Source organism: Phocoena sinus, chromosome X (assembly GCF_008692025.1).
Source record: "Phocoena sinus isolate mPhoSin1 chromosome X, mPhoSin1.pri, whole genome shotgun sequence".
Taxonomy (NCBI): domain Eukaryota; kingdom Metazoa; phylum Chordata; class Mammalia; order Artiodactyla; family Phocoenidae; genus Phocoena; species Phocoena sinus.
The window spans coordinates 49,317,498-49,343,602 of record NC_045784.1 but is presented as its reverse complement, the minus strand read 5'-3'; the positions used below and the strand labels follow the sequence as shown (position 1 = coordinate 49,343,602).

General features: G+C 36.1%; 1 protein-coding gene across 4 annotated transcripts in view; it reads right to left on the bottom strand.

Annotated features, from left to right (window-relative positions):
* Positions 1-26,105, bottom strand: part of KLF8 (Kruppel like factor 8) — a 370,498-nt gene that overhangs the window by 2,114 nt on the left and 342,279 nt on the right. For all 4 annotated transcript variants that reach the window (XM_032620530.1, XM_032620535.1, XM_032620531.1 and 1 more), the window contains 2 exons: positions 24,915-25,020; positions 24,152-24,291 (listed from right to left, as the gene is read on the bottom strand). In XM_032620530.1, coding sequence (XP_032476421.1) covers positions 24,152-24,291; positions 24,915-25,020 — 246 coding nt within the window. The remainder of the gene's footprint in view (positions 1-24,151; positions 24,292-24,914; positions 25,021-26,105) is intronic.

Sequence of the window (26,105 nt, the reverse complement as noted above, 5' to 3'; positions counted from 1 at the left end):
TTGGCTCTTTCTCCTCTTCTTATAAATACTCCAGAGCATTTTATTTTATGTTGTTGTAAATTCTGGTGGCAATCTGGTTTGCATATGCTGTTTTTCAACTTACTGCTCAACACTTATCAATCCTCCTAAGTGCTTACTAATTAACTGTACAGCTTTCAAACAATGGGCAACAGAATGGAATTCACTCTGACTCACAGTTGTGGACAATACCAAGGCAACTATTTTGAGGATTAAATATGCCAATTACTGATCATTTCAATATACAGAAATTGCTGCATTAGCTGCTAAGAAGAATGAGATAGAGTTGGATGTAGTGAGAACAAAAGATGGCCAATGAAATGTTATAAAATGAAAAGAAAAAGCTACTGAATGGCTATGCACCACACACATACACACACACAGAGTAGGATCCCATTTATGTTCTCTAAACTCCTCTACCTCTGTGTCTCTGTGTCTGTCTCTCTGTTTCTCTCTCTCTCCCTCTCTCACACACACACAACCCCCAAACAAAGAGAAAAGATCTGGAAGACTACACAGCAAATTACCAGTGGAAAGGAGAATGAGACTGTAGATGGTGTTTAGTGTGTAAATGGGATTTTTCAGTTTGGTCTATATAATTCCATTCCATTTCCACACCTCCAAACACTGCTATATATTTTGTTGCAATCTCTCAAGAATTTCTCCTACTTCTATCTTCTCTACAATCAAATGAAGAAATTTTGACTTGTAAAGCAGTGACACCCTGTGGTGATAAGAGCTCATTGCTAGAATACACAGATTACACAATTCAGCAAGGAGACCAATTTTTCCTATTGCAAAAGCTGTTACCTTTTATTATCATTGAACAGGCTCCTGTTTGTGCTAATGCACTTCATGTGGCACAACTCAACTCATGACCTTCATCAATACATCATCGATATTGAAAAACAAAACATACAAAAGGAAAATAATAATATAAAATGTACATATTAGGGGCTTCCCTGGTGGCACAGTGGTTGAGAGTCCGCCTGCCGATGCAGGGGACGCGGGTTCGTGCCCTGGTCCGGGAGGATCCCACATGCCGCGGAGCGGCTGGGCCCGTGAGCCATGGCCGCTGAGCCTGCGTGTCCCGAGCCTGTGCTCCGCAACGGGAGAGGCCACAACAGTGAGAAGCCCACGTACCGCAAAAAAAAAATGTACATATTAGCTATGTGACAAAGTATGATATAAGTTCCAAGGCTTAATAATCTGTGCGCTAGTGTGAAGGCATTAAGCTTGAAACATGGGTAGGTTTAGATGTGTAGAACAGTAGGTGAAAAGCAACCCAGTCAGTTGGGGGCATGGGCCAGTAGGAAGTACCATAAATTATGCATGGGGCATGGGATCAGCCATCCTGAATTCTGTAAAAATCTTTATAGAATTTCCATGAGATGGTCCCTATTACAAAGGCCAGACTAAAGAATTTGGATTTTAGCATGAAATGTAGTGACATACCAAAGAGGGGGGCAGTGAGAGTAGTCTGCCTCAGATATAGGCAATAAGGGGGATGCATTGACTATAAAGAATTTTAAAACAAAATAAACTAAAAGTTTGCTCTTTGTTATCATCATGTTCCAGTTGTAAGTCAATGATAAGATACTCCTTCTGGCTATGACATCTCCCACTGCCCTGTTCCTCTTGGTACACCACTGCCAGAAGGCAGTGGTTGGGGGGTGGGGGGAGTGTGCAACACTAAACACCTTTTGAACTCGAGAGTGACTTGATCAAATCTGAATGTTGAAATGATCTAGCCATGATATGCAGGATGGATTACAATGAATACAAGGCTACTGGTGTAATCTATTGTCTGGCACATACTGGTACTCAAATCATTTATTGATTTGATGAAGGAATCAATAATAAATGTCACAGAAGATTGAAGTAAATAAAATCAGAAATAAGAGAAGAGACATTACAATGGATGCCACAAAAATAAAAAGGATTATAAGGGACAATTATAAACAGTTATATGCCAAAAACTAGACAACTTATAAGAAATGGATAAATTCCTAGAAACATAACCTACAAAAACTGAATTAAAACATAGTAAGCTTGAATAGATCAATAAAAAATAAGGAAATTGAATCAGTAATCAAAAATCTCTAAACAAAGAAAACCCCAGGACCAGAGGTCTTCACAAGTGAATTCTACATCCAAAGAATTTATATTAATTCTCCTTAAATCTTCCCAAAAAATGGGAGAGGAAGGAACACTTCCAAACTCATTCCATGAGAACAGCATCACCCTGATATCAAAACCAAACAAAGCACAAGATAAGAAAACTATAGGCCAATATCCTTGATGAATATACATGCAAAAATCCTCAATAAAATCCTAGCAAACTGAATTCAACTGTACATTAAAAAGATTATAGGGGGCTTCCCTGGTGGCACAGTGGTTGAGAGTCTGCCTGCCGATGCAGGGGACACGGGTTCGTGCCCCGGTCTGGGAAGATCACACATGCCGCGGAGCGACTGGGCCCATGAGCCATGGCTGCTGAGCCTGCGCGTCTGGAGCCTGTGCTTTGCAACGGGAGAGGCCACGACAGTGAGAGGCTCACATACCACAAAAAAAAAAAAAAAAAAGATTATACACCATGATCAAGTTGGACTTATCCCTGGGATGATGCAAGGATGGTTCGATATACTTAAATCAATGAACGTGATAAAACACATTAACAAATTTAAGAAAAAATCTGTATGATCATCTTAATAGATGGAGTAAAAGCACTTGAAAAAGTTCAGTATCCATTCATAATTAAAATGCTCAACAAAGTAGGTATATAAGAACTTACTTCAACACAAGACATACATGACAACAACTAACATAACAATCAACAGCAAAAAACTAAAAGCTTTTGTCCTAAGATCCAGCACAAGGTAAGGAAGCTGACTCTTCCCCTTTCTTTTCTTCATAGTACTGGAACTCGTAGCCATAGCATTATACAAGAAAAGGAAACAAAAGTCACCCAAGATGCTCAACATCACTAATTATTAGAGAAATGCAAATCAAAACTACAATGAGGTACTACCTCACACTGGTCAGAATGGCCATCATTAAAAAGTCTACAAACAACAAATGTTGGAGAGGATGTGGAGAAAAGGGAATCCTCCTACACTATTGGTGGGAATGTAAGTTGGTACAGCCACTATGGAAAACAGTATGGAGTTTCCTTAAAAAACTTAAAGGAAAGTTGCCATATGATCCTGCAATCCCATTCCTTGGCATATATCTGGACAAAACTAAAATTCAAAAAGATACATGCAACCCCTATGTTCATAGCAGCACTATTCATGATAGCCAAGACATGGAAACAACCTAAATGTCCATAGCCAGATGAATGGATAAAGAAGATGTGGTACATATATACAATGGAATATTACTCAGCCATAAAAAAGAATGAAATAATGCCATTTACAGCAACATGGATGGACCTGGAGATTATCATACTAAGTGAAGTAAGCAAGAGAAAGACAAATACCATACGATATCATTTATATGTGGAATCTAAAATGTGACAGAAATGAACCCATCTGTGAAACAAAAATAGATTCACAGACATAGAGATCAGACTTATGGCCAAAGGGGAGGGAGTGTGGGGGAGGGATGGATTGGGAGTTTAGTGTTAGCAGATGCAAACTATTATATATAGAGTAGATAAACAAGGTCCTACTGTATAGCACAGGGAACTATATTAAATATCCTGTGATAAACCATAATGGAAAAGAATATAAAAAAGAATGTAATGTATACGTATGTATAACTGAATCACTTTGCTCTACAACAGAAATTAATGCAACATTGTAAATCAACTACACTTCAGTAAAAGAAAGGCACCCAAAACAGAAAGGAAGAAAAAAGTTATCTTCATTTGCAGATGATATGATCATATATATAAACACCAATTTTTTTAACATCTTTATTGGAGTATAATTCCTTTACAATGGTGTGTTAGTTTCTGCTTTATAACAAAGTGAATCAGTTATACATATACATATGTTCCCATATCTCCTTCCTCTTGAGTCTCCCTCCCTCCCACCCTCCCTATCCCACCCCTCTAGGTGGTCACAAACCACTGAGCTGATCTCCCTTTGTTATATGGTTGCTTCCCACTAGCTATCTATTTTATGTTTGGTAGTGTATATATGTCCATGCCACTCTCTCACTTTGTCACAGCTTACCCTTCCCCCTCCCCATATCCTCAAGTCCATTCTCCAGTAGGTCTGTGTCTTTATTCCCGTCTTACCCTTAGGTTCTTCACGACTTTTTTTTTTCTTAGATTCCATATATATGTGTTAACATACAGTATTTGTTTTTCTCTTTCTGAACTTACTTCAACACCAAATTTTAAACAAACAAAAACTGACCTAATTAAAGGATTTAGAATTAATTAAAGAATTCAGTAAACTTGCAATACACAAAATCAAAAGAGAAAAATCACTCATGTTTCTAAACACAAACAACAAAGTATCTGAAACAGAAATGAAGGAAACAATACAATTCAAAATAGCTACAAAAAGAATAAAACAGTTAGGAATAAATTTAACCAATGAGGTTAGAGACTTGTACACAGAAAATTATACAACACCAATGAAGGAAATTAAAGAAGGTAGACATCTTTCCATATGGAAAGATATCGCATGTTCGTGGATTGGTAAAATTAAAATTGTTAAGATATCCATAACTCAAAATGACCTACAGATTCAATGTGACTCCTATCAAAACCCCAATGGTGTTCTTTACAGTAATAGAAAAAAGAATTCTAAAGTTCATGTGGAACTGCAAAGGACCCTGAATAGTCAAAGCAATTTTGATAAAAAATAATAAGGTTGGAGGCATTCCAAGTCCTGATTTCAAAATATATTACAAAGCTACAGTAATCAAAATAGTTAAGTACTGACATGAAAATAGAGATATAGACCAATGGAATAGAGAGCTCAGATAGAAATACATGCATCTATAGTCAATTGATCTTCAACAATGTGTCTATAACAAACAATGAGAGAATAATGTCTTTGATGAATAGTGTTGGAAAAACTGGATATCCACATACAGAAGAATGAAATTGGACCCTTATATCATATACAAAAATAAGCTCAAAATGGATTAACATCTAAAATGTAAAACCAGAAACCATAAAATTACAGAAGTAAACATAGGGGGAAGCTTCTTTTATTGAAGTATAATTGATTTACAATGTTGTGTTAGTTTCAGGTGTAGAGCAAAATGAACTGAATCATTTCACTGTATACCTGAAACTAATACAACATTGTAAATATAAATATATATATATATATTTGAAGTTATATTTATACATGTATATTTCTTACCAGATTATTTTCCGTTACAAGTTATTACAAGATACTGAATATAACTCCCTATGTTATGCAGTATATCCTTGTTTCTTATCTATTTTAAGTATAATAGTTTGTATCTGTTAATCCCATAAATCTAAATTATCCCTCCCGTAATCCTTTCCCCTTTGGTAACCATAAGTTTGTTTTCTATGTCTATGAGTCTGTTTCTATTTTGTATAGAGATTCCTTTGTATTACTTTTTAGATTCCACATGTAAGTGATAGCATATATTTGTCTTTGTCTGACTTACTTCACTAAGTATAATATTCTCTAGGTCCATCCATGTTGCTGTAAATGGCAATATTTCATTCTTTTTTTATGGCTGAGTAATATTCCATTATATATATACCACATCTTCTCAAATCAATCCTCTGTTGATGGGTAACTGTTTTTTTTTTCGTGTCTTGGCTGTTTTAAATAGTGCTGCTATGAACATGGGGTGCACGTATCTTTTCAAATTAGAGTTTTTATATTTTCTGTATATATAACCAGGAATGGGATTGCTGGATCATATAGTAGCTTTACTTTTAGTTTTTAAAGGAATCTCCATACTGTTTTCAACAGTGGCTGCACCAATTTACATTCCCACGAACAATATACGAGGGTTCCCTTTTCTCCACACCCTCTCCAACATTTACTATTTGTAGATTTTGATGATAGCCATTTTGACTAGTGTGAGATGGTACCTCATTGTGGTTTTGATTTGCATTTCCTCTAATAATTAGCAATGTTGAGCATCTTTTCATGTCCCTCATGTCCAACTGTATGTCTTCTTTGGAGAAATGTCTGTTTAAGTCTTCTGCCTATTTCTTGATTGAGTTGTTTGTTCTTTTAATATTGAGTTATATGAACTGTTTGTGTATTTTGGAAATTAACCCATTGTTGGTTGCATCATTTGCAAATATTTTCTTCAATTCCATAGGTTGTCTTTTCATTTTCTTTATGATTTTCATTGCTGTGCAAAAGAGTTTAAGTTTTATTAGGTCCAACTTATTTTTGCTTTTTTCCCTCTTGCATTGGGAGACTGATGTAAGAAAATGTTCCTATGATTTATGTCCAAGAATGTTTTCCCTATGTTCTCCCCTAGGAGTTGTATGGTGTCATGTCTTATATTTAGGTCTTTAAACCATTTTGAGTTTATTTTTGTATATGGTGTGAGGCAGTGTTCTAATTTCATTGATTTACATTAAACTGTCCAACTTTCCCAACACCACTTGTTGAAGAGACTGTCTTTTCTCCATTGTACGTTCTTGCCTCCTTTGTCATAGATTAATTGACCATAGGTGTGTGGGTGTATTGCTGGGCTCTCTATTCTGTTCCACTGAGCTATATGTCTGTTTTTGTGCCAATACCACAATGTTTGGATTCCTGTAGCTTTTTAGTATAGTCTGAATTCTGGAAGGGCTATACCTCCAGCTCTATTCATTTTCCTCAGGATTACTGTGCCAATTCTGTTTTTCTGTAGTTCCATACAAATTTTAGGATTATTTTCTCTAGTTCTGTGAAAAATGTCACATGGGTACTTTGAGAAAGATTGAATTAAATTTGTAGATTGCTTTGGGTAGTATGGCCATTTTAACAATATTAATTCTTCTAATCTAAGAGCATGGGTTATATTTCCATTTCTTTGAATCCTCTTCAATTTCCTTTATGAATGTTTTATAGTTTTCACCTCCTAGATTTAGATTATTCTTAAAGATTTTTGATGTGACTTTAAATGGTATTCTTTATTGTTAGTGTAAAGAAATGCAACAGATTTCTGTATATTAATCTTGTCTCCTGCTAACTTTCTTAATTCTTTTGTTAGTTCTAATAGATTTTGTGTGGAGACTATAGGGTTCTCTCTATATATAGACGATCATTTCATCTGCAAATAGTGAGTTTTACCTCTTCTCTTCCAAGTTAGATACTTTTTATTTCCTTTTCTTGTCCGATTGTGGTGGCTAGAAATTCCAAAACTATGTTGGATAGAATTGGTGAGAGTCAGCGTCCTTGTCTTATTCCTGAATTTAGATTGAAGGCTTTCAGCTTTTCACCATTGAGTATTGCATTGGCTGTGAGTTTGTTATAAATGGTTTTTAATATGTTGAGAAACATTCTCCCTATACCCACTTTTGTGAGTTTTTATCATGAATGGATGTTGAATTTTGTCACATGCTTTCTCTGCCTCTATTGATATGATCATGTGTTTTTTGTCTTTCCTTTTGTTAATGTGGGGTATCACACTGATTGATTTGCAAATGTTGAATCATCTGGAATGATTATGGTGCATGATCCTTTTTAGGCACTGTTGTATTTGGTTTGCTAGTATTTTGTTAAGGACTTTTGCCTGAATATTCATCAAAGACATTGGCCTGTAATTTTCTTTTTCTTTTTTGTAGTGTCTGGTTTTGGTATCAGGGTGAGGGTGGCTTCATAGAATGAATTTGGGAGTGTTCCATCCTCTTAAATTTTTTTGGAATGGTTTTAGAGGGATAGATATAATCTCTTCTTTGTATGTTTGATAGAATTCCCCAGTGAAGTCCTCTGTTCCCCAACTTTTGTTTGAAGGGAGTTTTTAAAATTACAAATTCTATTCCACTTTTAGTGATTAGTCTATTCATATTATCTGTTTCTTTTTGAATCACTCTTGGCAAGCTGTATGTTTCTAGAAACTTGTTCATTTCCTCCAGGTTGTCCACCTTTTTGGTACATAACTTTTCATAGTATTTTCTTATAATGTTTTTTATGTCTGTGTTATCAGATATTTCTCCTCTTTTATTCCTTATTTTATGTATTTGGGTCCTCTCTCTTTTCTTCTTGGTGAGCCTGTCTAGAATTTGTTGATTTTGTTTATCTTAAAAAACAAACAACCCCCCCCCCCAAAACAGCTCTTGGTTTTATTGACCTTTTCTGTTATTTAAAAAAATCTATTTTATTTATTTACCCTCCAGTCTTCATTATTTCCTTCCTTCTGCTGACCATTGGTTTTGTTTGTTCTTCTTTTTTGAAATTCTTTTAGGTTGTAGGTTAGGTTGTTTATTTGATTATTCCTGTTTCTTGAGGAGGTCCTGTATTGCTATGAACTTGCCTCTTAGAACTGCTTCTGCTGCATCCCATAACTTTTGTAAGGTTGTGTTTTCATTTTTGTTTGTCTTTAGGTATTCTCTGATTTCTTCTTTGATTTCATCTTTGACCCATTGGTTATTTTAGTAGCATGTTTATTTTCCTCATGTTTGTTCTGTTTCTGTTTTTCTTTCTGTGTTTAATTTCTAGATTCACACTGCTGTTGTCATAAAGATGCTTGAAATTATCTCCATCCTCTTAAATTTATGAGGCTTGTTTTGTTACCTAGTATATGGTCTACCTTAGAGAACATTCCATGCACACTTGAAAAGAATGTGTATTTTGATGTTTTGCTTAGTTTTGTTTTTTGGATATTGTGTCTTGTAGATATAAATTAAGTTCAACTGGTCTACTGTGTCATTTAGGACCTCTGGTGCCTTATTGAATTTTCTGTCTAAATGATATTTCCATTGATGTCAGTGGTTATTAAAGGCCCCTACTATGGTTGTATTACTATCCCTTTCTCCCTTTATGTCCCTTAGTATTTATTTTATATATTTAGGTGCTCCAATATAGGGTGCATAAATTTAACAAGTGTAATATTGTGTTCTTGTATTGAGCCCTTTATAATTTATGATGTCTTTCTTTTTCTTTCTTTATGGCATTTGTTTAAAAAACCTACAACCAAGAATACTCTAACAAGCAAGGCTCTCATTCACATTCGATGGAGAAATCAAAAGCATTACAGACAAGCAAAAGCTAAGAGGATTCAGCACCACCAAAGCACTATACAACAATTGCTAAAGGAACTTCTCTAGGCAAGAAAGACAAGAGAACAGAACAAAAGAGGAAAGGAAGAAAAAAGGCCTACAAAAACAAACCCAAAACAATTAGGAAAATGGCAATAGGAACATACATATTGATAATTACCTCAAATGAAAATAAATTAAATGCTCCAACCAAGAGACATAGACTGGCTGAATGGATACAAAAACAAGAGTTATATGTATGCTATCTACAAGAGACCCACATCAGACCTAGTGACATATATAGACTGAAAGTGAGGGGATGGAAAAAATATTCCAGGCAAATGGAAACCAAAAGAAAGCTGGGGTAGCAATACCCATATCAGACAAAATAGACTTTAAAAAGAGGCTGTTGCAAGAGACAAGGAAGGACACTACATAATGATCAAGGGATCAATCCAAGGAGAAGATATAATATTTGTATATATTTATGCACCCAACATAGCAGAATATCAATACATAAAGCAAATACTAACAACCATAAAAAGGGAAATCAACAGTAACACAATAATAGTGGGGGGCTTTAACACCCTACTTACACCAATGGACAGATTATGCAGACAGAAAATTAATCAGGAAACGCATGCCTTAAATGACACATTAGACCAGATAGACTTAATTGATATTTATAGGACATTTCATCCAAAAGCAGCAGAATACACTTTCTTCTCAAGTGCATGTGGAACATTCTGCAGAATAGACCACACCTTGGGTCAAAAATGAAGTCTTGGTAAATTTAAGAAAATTGAAATTATACCAAACATCTTTTCCAACCACAATGATATGAGATTAAAAATCAATTACAGAAAAAAAAACTTTAAAAACCACAAACACATGGAGGCTAAACAATATGCTACTAAATAACCAATGGATCACTGAAGAAATCAAAGAGGAAATCAAAAAATACCTGGAAACAAATGACAATGGAAACATGATGACCCAAAACCTATGTGATGCAGCAAAAGCAGTTTAAGAAGGAAGTTAATAGCAATACAACCCTACCTCAAGAAACGAGAAAAATCACAAATAAACAATCTGACCTTACACCTAAAGCAATTAGAGAAAGAAGAATAAACGAAACTCAAACTTAGAAGGAAAGAAATCATAAAGATCAGAGCAGAAATAAATGAAATAGAAATAAAATAGCAAAGATCAATGAAACTAAAAGCTAGTTCTTTGAGAATATAAACAAAATTGAAAAAATTTTATCCAGACTCACCAAGAAAAAAGGGAGATAATTTAAATCAATAAAATTGGAAATAAAAAGGGAGACGTTACTGGCACCACGGAAATACGAAGGATCATAACATACTACTACAAGCAACTATATGTCTATAAAATGGACAACCTGAAAGAAATGGACAAATTCTTAGAAAGGTAAAACCTTCCAAGACTGAACTAGGAAGAAATAGGAAGTATGAACAGACCAATCACAAGTAATGAAATTGAAACTGTGATTAAAAATATTCCAACAAACCAATGTCCAGGACCAGATGGCTTCACAGGTGAATTCTATCAAACATTTAGAGAAGAAACACTTATCCTTCCCAAACTCTTCCAAAAATTGCAGAGGAAGGAACATTCCCCAGCTCATTCTATCAGGCCAATATTACCCTGATACCAAAACCAGACAAAGATATCACAAAAAAAGAAAATTACAGGCCAGTATCACTGATGAACATAGACACAAAGATCCTCAAAAAAATACAAGCAAACAGAATCCAACAACACATTAAATGAATCATACATCCTGATCAAGTGGGATTTATCCCAGAGATGCAAGGATTCTTCAATATATGCAAAACAATCAATGTGATACACCACATTAACAAACTGATGAATAAAACCCATATGATCATCTCAATAGATTCAGAAAAAGCTTTTGACAAAATTCAACAACGATTTATGATAAAAACTCTCCAGAAAGTGAGCATAGAGGGAACCTATCTCAACATAATAAAGGCCATATGTGACAAACCCATAGCAAACATCATTCTCAATGGTGAAAAGCTGAAAGCATTTCCTCTAAGACCAAGAACAAGACAAGGATGTCCACTCTCACCATTATTATTCATCATAGTTTTGGAAGTCCTAGCCATGGAAATCAGAGAAGAAAAATAAATAGAAGGAATCCAAACTGGAAAAGAAGTAAAAATGTCACTGTTTGCAGATGACATGATACTATACATGGAAAATCCTAAAGATGCCACCAGAAAACTTCTAGAGCTAATCAATGAATTTGGTAAAGGTGCAGGTTACAAAATTGATACACAAAAATCTCTTGCATCCTTATACATTAACAATGAAAGATCAAAAAGAGAAATTAAGAAAACAATCCCATTTACCATTACAGCAAAAAGAATAAAATACCTAGGAATAAACCTACCTAAGGAGACAAAAGACCTGTCCTCAGAAAACTATAAGATACTGATGAAAGAAATCAAAGATGGCACAAACAGATGGAGATATATAAGATATTCTTGGATTGGAAGAGTCAATATTGTTAAAATGACTATACTACTCAAAGCAATCTACAGATTCAGTGCAATTCCTTGTAAATTACCAAGGGCATTTTTCACAGAATTAGAACAAAAAAGTTTACAGTTTGTATGGAAACACAAAAGAGCACAAATAGCCAAAGCAATCTTGAGAAAGAAAAACAGATCTGGAGGAATCCAGCTCCCTGTCTTCAGACTATACTACAAAGCTACAGTAATCACGACAGTATGGTATTGGTGCAAAAACAGTATTATAGATCAAGGGAATAGGATATAAAGCCAAGAGATAAACCCATGAACCTATGGTCACCTAATCTATAACAAAGGAGGCAAGAAAAAACAATGAAGAAAAGACAGTCTCTTCAATAAATGGTGCTGGGAAAACTGGACAGCTACATGTAAAAGAATGAAATTAGAACACTCCATAACACCATACAGAAAAATAAACTCAAAATGGATTAAAGACCTGAATGAAAGGCTGGACACTATAAAAGTCTTAGAGGAAAACTTAGGCAGAACACTCTTCGACATAAATTGCTGCATGACCTTTTTTCATCTACCTCTTAGAGTAATGAAAATAAAAAGAAAAATAAACAAATGGGATCTAATTTAACATAAAACTTTTGCATAGCAAAGGAAACAAAAAAAAAACTGAAAAGACAACCCACAGAATGGGAGAAAAATTTTGCAAATGAAACAACTAACAAGAGATTAATCTCCAAAATATACAAACAGGTCATAGAGCTCAATATCAAAAAAACAAATAACCCAAACAAAAAATGGGCAGAATATCTAAATAGACATTTCTCTAAAGAAGACATACAAATGGCCAAAATGCACATTAAAAAAGATGCTCAGCATCAGTAATTATTAGAGAAATGCAAATCAAAACTATAATGAGGTATCACTCACACCATTCAGAATGGCCATCATCAAAAAATCTACAAACAATAAATGCTGGAGAAGATGTGGAGAAAATATAAGCCTCCTACACTGTTGGTGGGAATGTAAATTGGTACAGCCACTATGAGAACAGTACAGAGATTCCTTAAAAAACTAAAAATAGGGCTTCCCTGGTGGCACAGTGGTTGGGAGTCCGCCTGCCAATGCAGGGGACACGGGTTCGTGCCCCGGTCCAGGAGGATCCCGTGTGCCGTGGAGCGGCTGGGCCCATGAGCCATGGCCTCTGAGCCTGTGCATCCAGAGCCTGTGCTCCACAGCGGGAGAGGCCACAACAGTGAGAGGCCCACGTACTGCAAAAAAAATAAATAAATAAATAAAAATAAAACTACCATATGACCCAGCAATCCCACTCCTGGACATATACCCAGAGAATACCATAATTCAAAAAGATACATGCACCCCAATATTCATTGAAGCAGTATTTACAATAGCTATGACATGGAAGCAACCTAAATGTCTTTCAAAAGAGGACTGGATAAAGAAGATGTGGTACATATAAGCAATGGAATATTACTCAGCCATTAAAAATAATAAAATAATGCAGCAACATGGATAGACCTGGAGATTATCACACTAAGTGAAGTAAGTCAGAGAAAGACAAATATTATATTACATCACTTATATGCAGAATAAAAAAAATGATACAAATGAACTTATTTACAAAACAGGAACAGACTCACAGATTTAGAGAATGAATTTTTGGTTGTCAAGGGGGAAAGGTAGCAGGGAGGGATATTTAAGGAGTTTGGGATTGACATGTACACACTGCTTTATTTAAAAAATAATAATAATAAATTATCAGAAGTAGTGTTCAAAGCATTACTAATAAAATGCTAAAAGAACTTGCAAAAAGAACAGTTGAACACTTTAGAATTTCACTAGAAACTAGAAAATATTTTAAAAAACAGTCAGGACTGAAGAATATAATAACTGAAATTAAAAATTCACTAGAAAAAAATAACAGAAGACTAGGTGATACAGAAAAATGCATAAGTGATCTGCAAGGTAGAATAATGGATATCACCCAATCAGGACAGCAAAAAGAAAAACAATTTAAAAACTTAAGGTAGTTTAAGGGACCTTTGAGACAATATCAAATGTTCTAACATTCACATTATAGGGATTCCAGAAGGGGAAAAGAGAGAGAAAGTGTCAAAAATGAATTTGATGAAATTGCAGCTGAAAACTTCCCAAATGTGAAGAAGGAAACAGATATCCAGGTGCAGAAAGCACAGAGAGTCCTAAACGAGATGAATGCAAACAGACCCATACCAAGACATTTCATAATGAAAATGGCAAAAATTAAACACAAAGAGAGAATTCTAAATGCAGCAAGAGGGGGATTGATCAAGATGGAGGAGTAAGAGGACATCGAGCTCATCTTCCCCATGAACACAGCAAAAATTCAACTATACATGGAACAAGTCACACAGAAAGCTAGCTGAAAACTGGCAGAAAGACTCGTATACATGTATACTCGTATACAGCCTTGGTTAAGGCTGTTAGAAAGATCCACATGTAATGTGGTAGGAAGGAAAGAAAAGTGATTGGGTCAGGATCTGTGCCCCTGGGAGGGGCCTCAGAAGGAAGAGGAGAATGCACAGGCAGACACCAGCCCTTGGAAATGAGCCATGAGAGCCACAGATTGGGCACCCAAGTCCTGGACCCCTGAGCGGGGGAGATGAGCTCACTTGGTTGGTTGGAGGAATGATTGGACTAACAGGAGGGCTGTGGGAAGCCTGGACTTCACTAGTGATAAGCACGTGTGTATGTTGGCTTGCCTCTGAGGCAGGATGGAGAGAAGACTGATCTAATGATTGCTAGATTTCCATGGCCTTCTCTGCATGCATTCCAGCCTGAGCCCAGCAAATGCTTTGGCCTGCTCACTTCTTGCCACAGTGCCACACTGGATCTAGGGTTGCCATGACCAGGAAGAAGACTTGGCTGTAGAATGCAGAGGATACTGATTCCCAGAGGAGAGCCTGGGTAGAGTGGTGGTAGCTATTGTTAGTGCTTACTCAATCAGTGCATCAGATGTAGCCCAAAACTCTGACAGTGGCCACTCTACCACAGCTCATGGCCTGTATATGCTGAGAATCCCCACAGGACTCCCACCTGCCCTGCATTATGATTCCACAACTGGGTGGGTGCAGCAGAAGCTAAGGACTAAATCAGCTGTGAGGGACAAAAGGGACTTCCATCCAATGCTGTGTCTGAGCCAAGCAAGGAAAACAATTGTGGGTGCCTCCACAGGCAGTGAAATGGAGATAGCTTCATCCTCTGTCTGTAGCTGACATGAGTCTAGAGCTTGCACAGAGTCACATTGCTTCAGCACTCTGCCACTCTGGGGCAAGGACCCCAATCCTGGGAGAAGGGAAAACACACACTTAAACAGAGACAGCTCAGGCCTGACCCTCAGGGTTTCTGCTCCAGCAACATGGGATTAGACCCCACCTCTGATAGGGTCATGATGGCTACTGAGCAGAGGGGAAGTTCCACCTCACACCCAGCTCCATCTCTAGCTTCTCCATCTCCAACCCCACCAAAGTGATAGCTGCCAGCACACCCTGGGGAAAGAAATGACTTGTATCCACATCAAATCCAGCTCTCCAAGCAAAGGCATTGGGCACACACATTCTGTACAGGGCACTCCCACATAAGAACAACCCTTCAAGAAAGTAATAGGTAACTGTTTCACCTAAATTAATAGAGACAGAGAAATTTAAGCAAAATGAAAAGGCAGAGGAACTGCTCTCAATCAAAAGAGCAAGAGAATATACCTGAAGAAAATGAATAATGAAACAGAAATAAACAATTTGACAAATAAAGAATTCAAAGCATTGGTAACAAAAATCTTAAGTAAATTAGGGAAGACTATAGATGAACACAGTAAAAATTTTAACAAGTAGAAAACATTTAAAAAGCCCCATTAAGAAATGAAGAATTAAATAAGTGAAATAAAAAACACACTAGAAGGAATGAATAGCAAATTAAGTGATGCATAAGAACATATAAGTGATATGGAAGGTAGAATACTGGAAATCACCCAATCAGAACAGCAAAAAGAAAAACAAATTTAAAAATAAAAGCAGTATAAGATATCTGGGATAACATTAAACATACCAACATTCACATTATAGGGGTCTCAGAAGAAGAGAGAGAGAGAAGGGGATTGAAGATGTATTTGAGTAAATTATGGCTGAAAACTTCCCAAACTTAAAGATGGAAACAGATATACAAGTACAGGAAGCACAGAGGGTACCAAACTAGATTAACCCAAACAGATCTACACCAAGACATACCATATTTTTACAAATAACAAAAGTTAAAGACAGAATTATACAGGAATCAATAGAAAAACAAAGTCATATACAAGGGAACATCCATAAGATTATCAGCTAATTTCTCTGCAGAAACTTTGTAAGCAAGAAGAAAATGGTATAATATATTCAAAGGGTTGAAAGGGAAAAAAACCCCTGCAAACTATGATACTCTACCCAGCAAGATTATCATTCAGAATCAGAGAGATAAAGAACTTCTCAGACAAGAAAAAACTAAAAGAGTTCATCAATACTAATCCTACCATAAAAGAGATGTTAAAGGGTCTTCTCTAAGTGGAAAAGAAGTAAGAATCTATGGTAAAGGGAAAATCCCACCAGGAAAGGCAAATATATAGTAAGGATTAAAGATCAACCAATTAAGTAAGCCAGTACAAAGATTAAAAAGACAACATATTATAAAAGCAACTATAACTACATAAACAGTTAAGAGATAAACATGAAGATGTAAAATATGATGTCAAAAAAACCAAAACATTGGGGAGGGAAGTATAAAATGCGGATTTTTTAGAATGTGTTTGAACTTAAACGACTATGAGTTTAAAAGAGTAGATATAGTTATAGATCAACATATATGACCCCCATGCTAACCACAAATCAGAAACCTATGTAGAGACCCAAAAAATAAAAATAAGGGAATACAATAATACTACTTTTAAAAAAATCATCAAACCACAAGGGAAGAAAAACAGAAGAAATGAACAGAGAAGAACTACAAAAACAATCAGAAAACAAGTAATAAGATGGGAATAAGTACATACCTATCAATAACTACTTCAGATGTCAATGGACTAAATGCTCCAATAAAAAAATATGGTGACTGAATACCAAAACAAGACCCATGTGTATGTTACTTACAAGAGACTCACTTCAGAGTTAAACACACACACAGAAGGAAACTGAGGGGTTGGAAATAGATATTTCATACAAATGAAATAAATATGAAAGTAGAGGTAACAATACTCAAAGACAAAATAGACTTTAAAACAAAGGCCATAACCAAAGACAAACAAAGGCATTATATAATGATAAAGGAATCAATACAAGAAGATGATATTTTGTTAACATATAAGAACCCAATATGGGAGCACCTAAATACATAAAACAAAATGACAATAATTCAATAATAGTAGGGGACTTTAACACTCTACTTATAGCAATTGACAGACCATTTGTACAGAAAATCAATAAGGCAACAGTGGTCGTAAATGACACAATAGTCCAGTTGGACTTAATAGATATCTATAGGACGATCACAAAACAGCAAAATATACATTTTTTTCAAGTGCACATGGAACATTCTCCAGGATAGATCACGTGCTAGGCCACAAAAGAAGCCTCAATAAATTTAAGAGGATAGAAATAATATCATGTACTTTTTCCCAACAACAATGGTATAAAACTAGAAATCAATTACAAGAAGAAAAATGGGAAAAGCACGAACACATGGAGACCAAACAACAGGCTTCTACAAAAACCAATGGTTCAATGAAGAAATCAAGGAGGAAATCAGAAAATACCTCCAGGTAGATGAAAATGGAAACACAAGTTTCCAAAATCTATGGGATGCAGCAAAAGCAGTTCTAAGAGGGAAGTTTTGTCAATACAGGCCTACCAGAAGAAACAAGAAAAATCTCAAATAAACAATCTAAACTTCCATCTAAAAGAATTGGAAAAAGATGAACAAAGAAAGCCCAAAGTCAGCAGAAGAAAGGAAATCATAAAGATCAGCGAGGAAATAAATAACATGGAGATCAAACAAAAACAAAACAATAGAAATGGTCAATGAAACTAGGACCTAGTTTTTTTGAGAAGATAAACAAAATTGATCAATCTTTATGCAGGCTCATCAAAAAGAAAAGAGAGAGGATACAAATAAAGAAAACAAATGAAAGAGGAGGAAATAACAATGAATTACACAGAGATAAAAAAATTAAAAGAAAATTATCAATAGTTATATGTCAACAAAATGGAAACCTAGAAGAAATGGACAAATTTCTAGAAACATACAACCTTCCAAAACTGAACTAGAAAGCAATAGACAACCTAGTCAGAATGATCACTAGTAGTGAAATTAAATTTGTTACCAAAAAAACAAAAAAATTTCCCAGCAAACAAAATTTCAAGGTCTATTGAATTCAAAGGGAAATTCTACCAAACATTTAAAGAAGAGTTAGAGTTTCCCTGGTGGTGCAGTGGTTAAGAATCTGCCTGCCAACATAGGGGGCATAGGTTCAAACCCTGGTCCGGGAAGATCCCACATGCCACAGAGCAACTAAGCCCATGCATCACAACTACTCAGCCTGCACTCTAGAGCCTGTGAGCCACAACTCCTAAGCCCATGTGCTGCAACTACTGAAGCCCATGTGCCTAGAGCCCATGCTCTGCAACAAGGAAGCCACTGCAATGAGAAGCCCGTGCACCACAATGAAGAGTAGCTCCTGCTCGCTGCAATTAGAGAAAGCCCTCACGCAATCAATGAAGACCCAATGCAGCCAACAATAAAATAAGTACAATAAATTTTTTAAAAATAAAGAAGAGTTAATACCTATTCTTCTCAAACCATACAAAGAAATTATAGAGGATGGAGTATTCTCAAATTCATTATACGAGGCCACCATTACCCTGATACCAAAACCAGAAAAAGAAACTATAAAATCAAAATTATGCACCAATATCTCTGATGAATATAGATGTAAAAATCCTGAACAAAATATTAGCAAACGGAATCCAAAAGTACAAAAAAGGATCTATGGTTTAGTGGGACTTATTCCAGGGTTGCAAGAATGGTTCAATATTTGCAAATCAATCAAAACAGATTAACAAAAAGAAGAATAAAAATCATGAGATAATCTCAATAAGCACTGAAGAAGCACTTGACAAAATTCAGCATGTTTATAATAAAAACTCTCAAAAACTGAGCATAGAGGGAATATACCTCACCATAATAAAGGCAAGCCTACAGTTAACATCATACTCAATGATGAAAAGATAAAAGCTTTTTCTCTAATACAGTGGTCCCCAACCTTTTTGGCACCAGGGACCAGTTTCATGGAAGACAACTTTTCCATGGACTGGGGTGGTGGAGATGGTTTCGGGATGATTCAAGTGCATTACATTTATTGTGCACTTTATTTCTATTATTATAACATTGTAATATATAATGAAATAATTATGCAGCTCACCATAATGCAGAATCAGTAGGAGCCCTGAGCTTGTTTTCACTTGCCACTCATTGATAGGGTTTTGATATGAGTCTGCAAGCAATTGATTTATTATGGTCTCTGTGCAGTCAAACCATTCTGCTAATGATAATCTGTATTTGCAGCCACTCCCCAGCACTAGCATCATTTCCTCAGCTCTACCTCAGATCACCAGGCATTAGATTCTCATAAGGAGTGTGCCCTTGTATGCACAGTTCACAGTAGGGTTCGTGCTCTTATGAGACTCTAAGGCCACCACTGATATGACAGGAGAAGGAGCTTAGGCAGTAATGCAAGTGATGGGGAGCAGCTGTAAATACAGATGAAGCTTCACTCGCTTGCCCACTGCTCGCCTCCTGCTGTGCAGTTTGGTTCCTAACAGGCCACAGACCAGTACCAGTCAGTGGCCCGGGGGTGGGGACCCCTGCTCTAATACAAAGAACAAGACTAGGATGCCCATTATTGCCACTTTTTCTCAACATAGTATTGGAAATTCATGTTAGAGAAGTTAAACAAGAAAAAGAAGTAAAAGGCATCCAAATTGGAAGGGAGGAAGTAAAACTGTCACTATTTGCAGATGACATAGAAAACCTGAGGTTTATACCAAAAAGCTATTAGAACTGATAAATGATTTCAGTAAAGTTACAGGATACAAGATTAATATACAGAAATCTGTAGATTTTCTATACACTAATAATGAACTAGAAGAAATATAAATTAAGGAAACCATCCCATTTATAATCACATCAAAAAGAATAAAATACCTAGGAATAAACTTAACCAAGGAGATGAAAGACCTCTACTCTAAAACTATAAAACATTGATAAAGAAATTTGAAAATAATACAAAAAATGGAAATATATTCCATGTTCTTGGATTTGAAGAATTAATATTGTTAAAATATCCATACCACCCAAAGCAATCTACAGATTTAATGCAATCCCTATCCAAATACCCATGACATTTTTCACCGATCTAGAACTAGTAATCCTAAAATTTATATGGAACCACAAAAGACTCTGAATAGCAAAAGCAATCATCAGAAAAAAAGAATGAAACTGAAAGTGTCATGCTCCCTGACTTTAGACTATACTACAAAGCTACAGTAATCCAAACAGATTGGTACTGGCACAAAAACAGACACATATATCAGTGGAACAGAACAGAGAGCCCAGAAATTAACCCATATACATATAGCCAATTAATCTGTGACAAAAGGCACAAAAATGTACAATGAGGAAAAGACAGTCTCTTCAGTAAGTGGTGCTGGGAAAACTGGACAGCTACATATAAAAGAATGAAATAAAGCATTTTCTAAAACCATATAAAAATAAAATCAAAATATATTAAAGACCTAAATTTAATACCATAAACCATAAAATGTCTAGAAGAAAGCATATGGGGGACACTCTTTGACACAATTTGTAGCAATATTTGTTTTGGATCTGTCTCCCCAGGCAAAGGAAACAAAACAAAAATAAATAGATGGGACCTAATTAAACTTAGCAGCTTTTGCACAGCCAAGGAAACCATCTACAAAATGAAAAGGCAACCTACTGAATGGGAGAAAATATCTTCAAACAATATGTCCAATAAGGTGTAAAATCATATATATATATATATATATATATATATATATATATATATGTATCATGAAAACTTCATATAAAAAAAGAAGAACCTAATGAAAAAATGGGTAGAAGACCTGCAGACATATTTTTCTAAAGACATATACATGGCCAACAGGCACATGAAAAAAATGCTCAACATCACTAAACATCAGGGAAATGCAAATCAAAACCACAAAGAGGTATCACCTCATACCCTTCAGAATGGCTAATATCAAAATGTCTGCAAATAACAAATGTTGGATAAAATGTGGAGAAAAACAAATCCTAGTACACTTTTGGTGGGAATGTAAATTGGTGTAACCATTATGGAAAACAATATGGAGGTTTCTGAAAAAACATAAATAGAACTACCATATGATCCAAGCAATTCCACTTCTGGGTATATATCTGAAGAAAATGAAAATGCTAGTTTGAAAAGACTAGTATTTTCAACGTTGGAATAGCACCCCAACGTTCATAGCAGCATTATTTACAATAACCAAAATATGGAAGCAACTTAAGTGTCCATCCACAGAAGAATGGATAGAGAAGTGTATATATATACTCAATGAAATATTACTAGGCATAAAAAAGAATGAAATTTGCAGCAGCTTGGACGGCCCTAACGAGTATTATGTTTAGTGAAATAAGTCAAACAGAGAAAGACAAATATTTTATGATATCACTTACATGTGGAATCTAAAACTAATATAAATGAGTGTATATGCAAAATAGAAACAGACTCACACGTGTAGAACACAAACTTGTGGTTACCAAAGCAGAAAAGGAAGTGGGGAAGGGGTAAATTAGGAGAATGAGATGAAGAAATATAAACTACTATGTATAAAATAGATAAGCAACAAGGATATATTGTATAGCACAGAAAATTATAGCCTTTATCTTGTAATAATTTATAATGGAGTATAATCTGCAAAAATACTAAATCACTATGCTTTATACCTGAAAATGATATAATATTGTAAATCAACTATACGTCAATAAAAAAAGATGTGGTACACACACACACACCACACACACACAAATACACACACACACAGTAGAATATTACTCAGCCATAAAAAAATTAAAATCTTGCCATATGAAACAAAGTAGATGGACCTGGACAGTATTATGCTTAGTGAAATAAGTCAGACAGAGAAAGACAAGTATAAGTTTTCACTTACATGTAGAATCTAAAAGAAGAAAACAAATGAATAAATATAACAAAACAGAAAGAGAATCACAGATATAGAGAATAAACTAGTGGTTACCAACGGGAAGAGGAATGGTGGGTACAAATTTCAGTTCTGCAAGATAAATAAGTCCTAGAAGTCTAATGTACAACAATGTGACTGTAGTTAACAATATTGTATACTTGAAATTTGCTAAGAGGGTGTACCTTAGGTGCTCTCATGAGACACACACACATACACACAACGTAACTTTGTGAGGTGATGGACGGGATAATCAGTTTATTTGTGATGAATATTTCAGAATGTATACATATCAAATCACCCATTTTTACATCTTGAATATGAACAATTTTCAACTATAAAGTTGGAGGAGAAAAAGAATAAATTAAGGCAAAAAGCCTAACTGTGTGGAAGTGAGACTGGAATTGAAAGGATACAAATAATAGCTCACATATATTGAGAGTTTACTATATGTCAGACAGTATTCTAAGTGTTTAAACTATTAATATTCCCAGATAAGGAAACTGAGGCAAAGAAAGGTGAAGTAACTTCCAGCTAATGAGTGATAGACTGGGATGTCAAATTCAGGCAGTGTAGTTTCACAGTGCATGCTCTTGGCTATTATGTTTACATCCTCAATAAATGAGCTATTTGAAGAAAGAAATAATAGAAGTTTAGAAACACATAACTGGGGGCACAGAGAATGTTAAGAATCAATCATTAATTTTGAGCCTGAGTGAATGGGTGATGCTGTTATTAAAAACTGGGGCTTAACTGTATGTTAAATGGAAATTGTTGTATCTGTACTTTCTGCTTTGCATGATTGTAAGCTCAAAGCAGATGAAGGGCTGCATTGCATACTAGAGGTGGTATCCAGATAAGCTAGAACCTCATGGCTCTCTGCTGAGAATATCTACCAGAGACAAGGATATCACTCTCTGGAACACCTTGCAATGAACCCCAATCTTTAGAGTGCAATAAAGCAGGCATTTCTTCAGCTGTCTCAGTTCCAAAGAACCTGTGGAATATCAGTAATAGAAAAAAAGTATACCCAGGTTGCATACCAAGGTTGGGTTCTATACAAACTCTAATACAGTATATGTTTACAAGAAAAGAGGCCCCCTTCCTAGTCCAGGGTGTCCAAATCTCACTTCTGAGCTGGAGATGATTGGGGATGAGAAGTCTTCAAGGAGAGGGTACAAACTGATGACTAAAAAGCTATTTCTGGCCCATAGGCAGGTTTCTTTGAATCTATGGTGTTATAAAATTTGTTTAATTACATGACAACATTCAAAATCTAGGATGTTTCACATAAAAATCATGATTCTTGGGCTTCCCTGGTGGTGCAGTGCTTGAGAGTCTGCCTTCCGATGCAGGGGACGCGGGTTCGTGCCCCGGTCCGGGAAGATCCCACATGTCACGGAGTGGCTGGGCCCATGAGCCATGGCCGCTGACCCTGCGTGTCCGGAGCCTGTGCTCCACAACGGGAGAGACCACAACATTGAGAGGCCCACATACCACAAAAAAAAAAAAAAATCATGATTCGTTTTAATTTGGGAGATTTGGTAATACTTATTTGGAGTTGAGGGATAGTTCTCCTTCAGATGGGGCAATTTGCTCACTCCCCCAGCACCACCCTCAGCCCCCAGGTCTGCTTTACTTATTCTTTCTAATGTCCACCTTTCATTTCTAATGAGAACAAAGATATGTTATAGGTTGGTAAATGATGCTGAGCTCCAAAAGCCTGCTTTAATTTCACTGTACTTTTCAATACTTAATAAAACTTGTGTGGCTCTGGTAGCAAGGGAGGGAGTCTTATCTGCCTTAATCTTCTTATAAATGTTATGACTTCCCAATTAGAAAGACCTACAGGTGCTCAATGGGAATGATAACTATTCAGAAGACACCAGGTTTAGTGTTTTCTTAGGCTGGTTTCATGAAAGCTACCGTAGAGTAGAAACAAGACATAGGGGTAAAAGCCATGAATGGAACCTGTGCCCATGAGTATAACTAGATCAACCTTTGTTTCAAGACTTTCTTCTCTTCCTGTCTCTCAGAGACTGTGTGTGTGTGTGTGTGTGTGTGTTTGTGTGTTGGGGGTAGAGTGGAGGTGGGCAGACCTGTATGGATTCTTCGGTGGGCTTTCAGGTGAGAGCTTTTGGTGTACACTTTGCTGCATCCCGCAAAGTCACACTGGTGAATCCGTCTTCTCTTCAAGTCAAGGGACTCTTCTCCCTGCATTTGGCTCATTGCTGCTGGCCTGAGCAAAGAAAGAGAGATAAGGCCAAATAGTGATTTTAAAGTGGAGGCTAAATAAATGGACTTACATATAATGGGATCACCTCATACATGCATTTAATTTATGCAAATTTAATACCAGCCCCCCCCCCCAATAATTGAAATAGCTCAAGCAATTCCCTCAACTAAGCCATTCTGCTCAGTAAATGCAGGTCCCAGAAGGTGGTAATGTTTCTTTGGGTGGTTTCTGTTCCCAAGCAATATGAGCATTTCACTCTAATAAGCTTCATTCTTAGGTTTAAAGCAATGTATTTTTCATCCAACATGATTGCTAAAACACAAGCCAATGATAAGGTTGCTTTAAACTTACAGAGAGAAACAGAATGCAACTGTACTTTATAGGAAATTTGTATATTTTCCAAGGGTAAAAAATGATGATCTACAATTAAAACATTACTGTGTCATAACATCCATGTCCATGCACATGTGTGCATACAAGCTCATACCTTCGCTGAAAAGGCAGTTTACTTATATTTTGTTGTCCTCGAATTCTTACTATTGTGTCTGAGAATTTGTTCCACTTTTACCACAGACACACACATATATACACAGAGACAGACCTGAAGTAAAGATAAAAGTACTTACTCTTGTACCTGAATACCCTGTAAGGCTGAGGATCCACTCTCAATTGCACTCTCCTCACTGTCACTTGGGATCTCCAGTGGAAACATGGAGGTGGGGTCAACTTTAACTAAAAGCAAAGAAAAGGAGCAGTGTGGGCTACAAATGTATGAACCTCTAATCATTTTCAGGATTCCCAGTTTGGCCCACAATGAAAAGTAGCAGCAAGATAGAGAAATAAAGAAAAAGCAAAGATGGAAGAAGTATATTTGTATGGAAGGAAAAGAAGAGCATTTAAAATTTTAGCAGAGCAGGATAAAGAAATTCCTTTGAGGGAAGGGTAGTGTGGAGCATTGTCACTAGAATGAGCTTCTCTAGGATAGTGAGCAAGATAAGATAGTGGGTTTGTCTAGAATAAGGTCTGGGTATGATTCAACTCCCTATCTCCAGGACCCAAGACAGTGTCTGTTGAAAAGTCAGGTTCAATTTGTATTTGTTGAATCAAACTCTAAATAGTTCCCTGACTGTCCTCAGATCAATGCCTAGGCTCATGCTAGAGATGAGAACATCCCCTTTGGCTTTTGTGTTCCTTAATGGAAACGAGTCATTGAGATGAGACACATAATGCATGTCTAGCAGGTGCTTGATACATGTTAACGTCCTTCCCTTCCACCTATGTTGGCAGAAGCTGTTAAATCTTTATTGTCAACCAATGGTGTTTCTGACGCCTAACAAAACTCAGTTACATGGTCAGACATCTAGATCTAGTGAAAGCTTCAAAATTTCTATATAGAAGAAACTTAAGCGTGGCAATAAAGTTGGGGATGGGGAGTATTTGGCTAGAGCAGTCACCTCCATACATTGTGTATCATTCACTAAAACGTTTTAAGCATATATCTGTGTCTGTGTCTCTGCATGCGTATGTGTGTGTTTATGATATAAATGTACTAGCATCCTAAAATTTTGTGTACATTATGAAAAATAAACAAAATATCATGTAAAGGGTGAGACAATACAAATAGAAGTTTTGATGCTTTCTTTTTGTGCTCCAAATACTTTGTGCAATACCCCCTTTGCCCCCCACCAAGGTGTAAGCATACCATTTGGAGACCACTGTGCTAATGGTCTTAGCTTGAAACTACATTGAACACCTTACAATTTATTCCATTTATTTAAAATGGTTCTGACAGGGCTTCCCTGGTGGCGCAGTGGTTG